The sequence below is a fragment of the Emiliania huxleyi genome, assembly GCF_000372725.1.
Source record: "Emiliania huxleyi CCMP1516 unplaced genomic scaffold EMIHUscaffold_3007, whole genome shotgun sequence".
Lineage (NCBI taxonomy): Eukaryota > Haptophyta > Isochrysidales > Noelaerhabdaceae > Emiliania > Emiliania huxleyi.
Genome location: NW_005199764.1, coordinates 1 through 2146, shown reverse-complemented (window position 1 = coordinate 2146; position 2146 = coordinate 1). Strand labels below are relative to the sequence as shown.

At 63.4% G+C, this 2146-nt stretch overlaps 1 protein-coding gene across 1 annotated transcript; it reads left to right on the top strand.

The window, feature by feature from the left end:
• Positions 1–597: 597 nt before the first annotated feature.
• On the top strand, positions 598–1871 carry EMIHUDRAFT_460774 (hypothetical protein; the record flags this gene model as incomplete). The annotated part of the gene is made up of 3 exons (XM_005775020.1): positions 598–810; positions 1076–1248; positions 1353–1871. 3 exons carry the CDS (start codon positions 598–600, stop codon positions 1597–1599), a joined length of 633 nt encoding a protein of 210 aa, XP_005775077.1. The 3' UTR covers positions 1600–1871.
• Between the last annotated feature and the right edge of the window lie 275 nt (positions 1872–2146).

The following is a 2146-nucleotide window of genomic DNA, read 5'->3' as shown; positions in this document are numbered from 1 at the left end:
GGGCACGGCCTCCTCCCATCCCTCGGCGGGCGCCTAAGCTTCGGCTAGACGCAGCCGCGCTTTGGCTACAACCCCCACCCGAGTCAAGACAGTCAAGACGCGCGTAGTAGGGACCCGAGTAGGGACTCGAACAGCCAGCGCGACAGTAAGTAGGGGGGGCAGGGGAGTAGAACAGAGAGAAGGGAGGGGACCACCAGGGAGAAGAAAAGGGGGAGGAGCCGATAAAAAGGAACCTAAACCCAGCTGCATACAAAAACACGTACACATTACCACACACATGCGACATGGAGCATAACGGAGAGAGAAAGAAGAAAATAAAAATCTCTCTCTCTCATAACGGCGAGAGAATGGAACGCCCTGATGAAAGCGATGCACGGAAATCACACCGCATAGAGTGGGCGCTGTGCGCCCTCGTATGGCGCCGCTGATACCACTGGCATCCCCGAGCGGCGCAAGGGCGTGGATGTGGTGCGTCTCCGCCGCTGTCATGGGTGTCGCCCTAGCCAGATGGCGGGGAAGGAAAGACAGAGGAGACGGCAACATGTGGCATCCCTACTACTAGTGCCGCGCACTTGCGAATCCCGCCTTCTAACTGCCATGTCACGGCCGGTCGGCTGCTGCTCTCGCCTCGCCGGCGGCGCGGTCTGGTGCCGCGGCGCCCAGCTCTCCTGTGGGCTCGCGGCGGCTCGCCGCCGCGGTGCCGAACAATGTGATCAGTCCGGATTCGTCCCGGCGTGCCGCCGGTGCTGCTTCCTCGCCGATTTTTGGCTCGACCAGTTTGTCGACAAACCTGTGCCAGAGCTCCTGCTGGTCGACTGAGCGGCGGAGCCGGCCCTTCGCGGCCGAGAGGCGATGCGCCGACACCGGGGCTACGGCTCGGGACCGTTTCCAGGCTCTCTCGAGCAACCTCAAATTCTGATGATTTCATGCTCGCCACTTTGCTGCACACTTTGAGCTCGACCCGCGGCCCGCTGCGCGGCTCTTCGAGCGCGAGAGGTGACGTCTGCGAGGCGGCGGCGAGCGCAGGCGGCGCAGGCGGCGGCGGCGCGGCGGCGCAGACCCGCTCGCCGGCGAGCCTTCTGCCCTCGAGCGGGCGCGCGTCCTCTGCTCGTGGGGCGAGTCGGATCCGACCGTTGCGGCAGTCGGTTCCACAGTCGAGATCCACTCTCTCGTCTCGCGGCCTTCGATGAACGGCAAGGTCGGCGTCGTCGTCTCCGCAAAACGCTTCGACGGCCCGCTTCGGCGTGCGTGTGGCGGGCGAGGCCAAGGCACTCGCACTGAGGCGCGCAATGCAATGGTCTCTCCCCGACTCGCCGGATCCTCTCTTTGACACACCTCTTGCCCTCCCTCAGGCCGGCCAACCTGCAGCCAGCGGCCGAGGCGGTGGACGTGGGCAGGCTGATCCTCAAGGCGGCGGAGTGGTCGCCGCAGTCGCACGAGCTCTTCCCGGAGGCGGCTCGCAAGCGGGCGGTCGAGGTGATGCGGCTGGGCTACCTGATCGCCTGGGACGAGGAGCGCTTCGACAGCCGCGAGGGAGCGGCTCCAGAGCTGGCGGACATCTGGCGCGGCTTTGTGCTGCCAAGGGTGGTGGTGCGATGACTCACTCGATCCGCACGGGGTTTTCAGTGAGAGGGCCAAACCTCCAGCAGGGGGTCTTGCCGTTGCCCGGATGCAGCTCCGCGTTGCCTGAGCGCCGCCGCGGAGTGCTGAGTGAGGCGGGGAGAACCAACTCTCGCGGCAATATTAGGAGTAGCAAGTACAGTTGCATTCTGGATCCTTTTGAAGAGTAGATACGTCGTGTCCTGTCTGCGTTTTCTTTATTCGGGCTGTTGGGTTGGCTGCATACAGCCATAGCTCTGACGTCTGAGCTGCGTGTAGCGCGCACCTGCCACCCCTCCCCTTCGGGTCGCTCCTGAAGCAACCTCATCGCAAACCCTGTCAGCTCAATCCTCCTACACTCTACACACACACACACACACACACACACACACACACACACACACACACACACACACACACACACACACACACACACACACACACACACACACACACACACACCGCTCACCCACGCGCACCGGGCCTTGCACTTTGAATGCCGTGGGGCTCCTGTCGTTAGACGTGGAGACGCGAGCAGGGTCGCTTA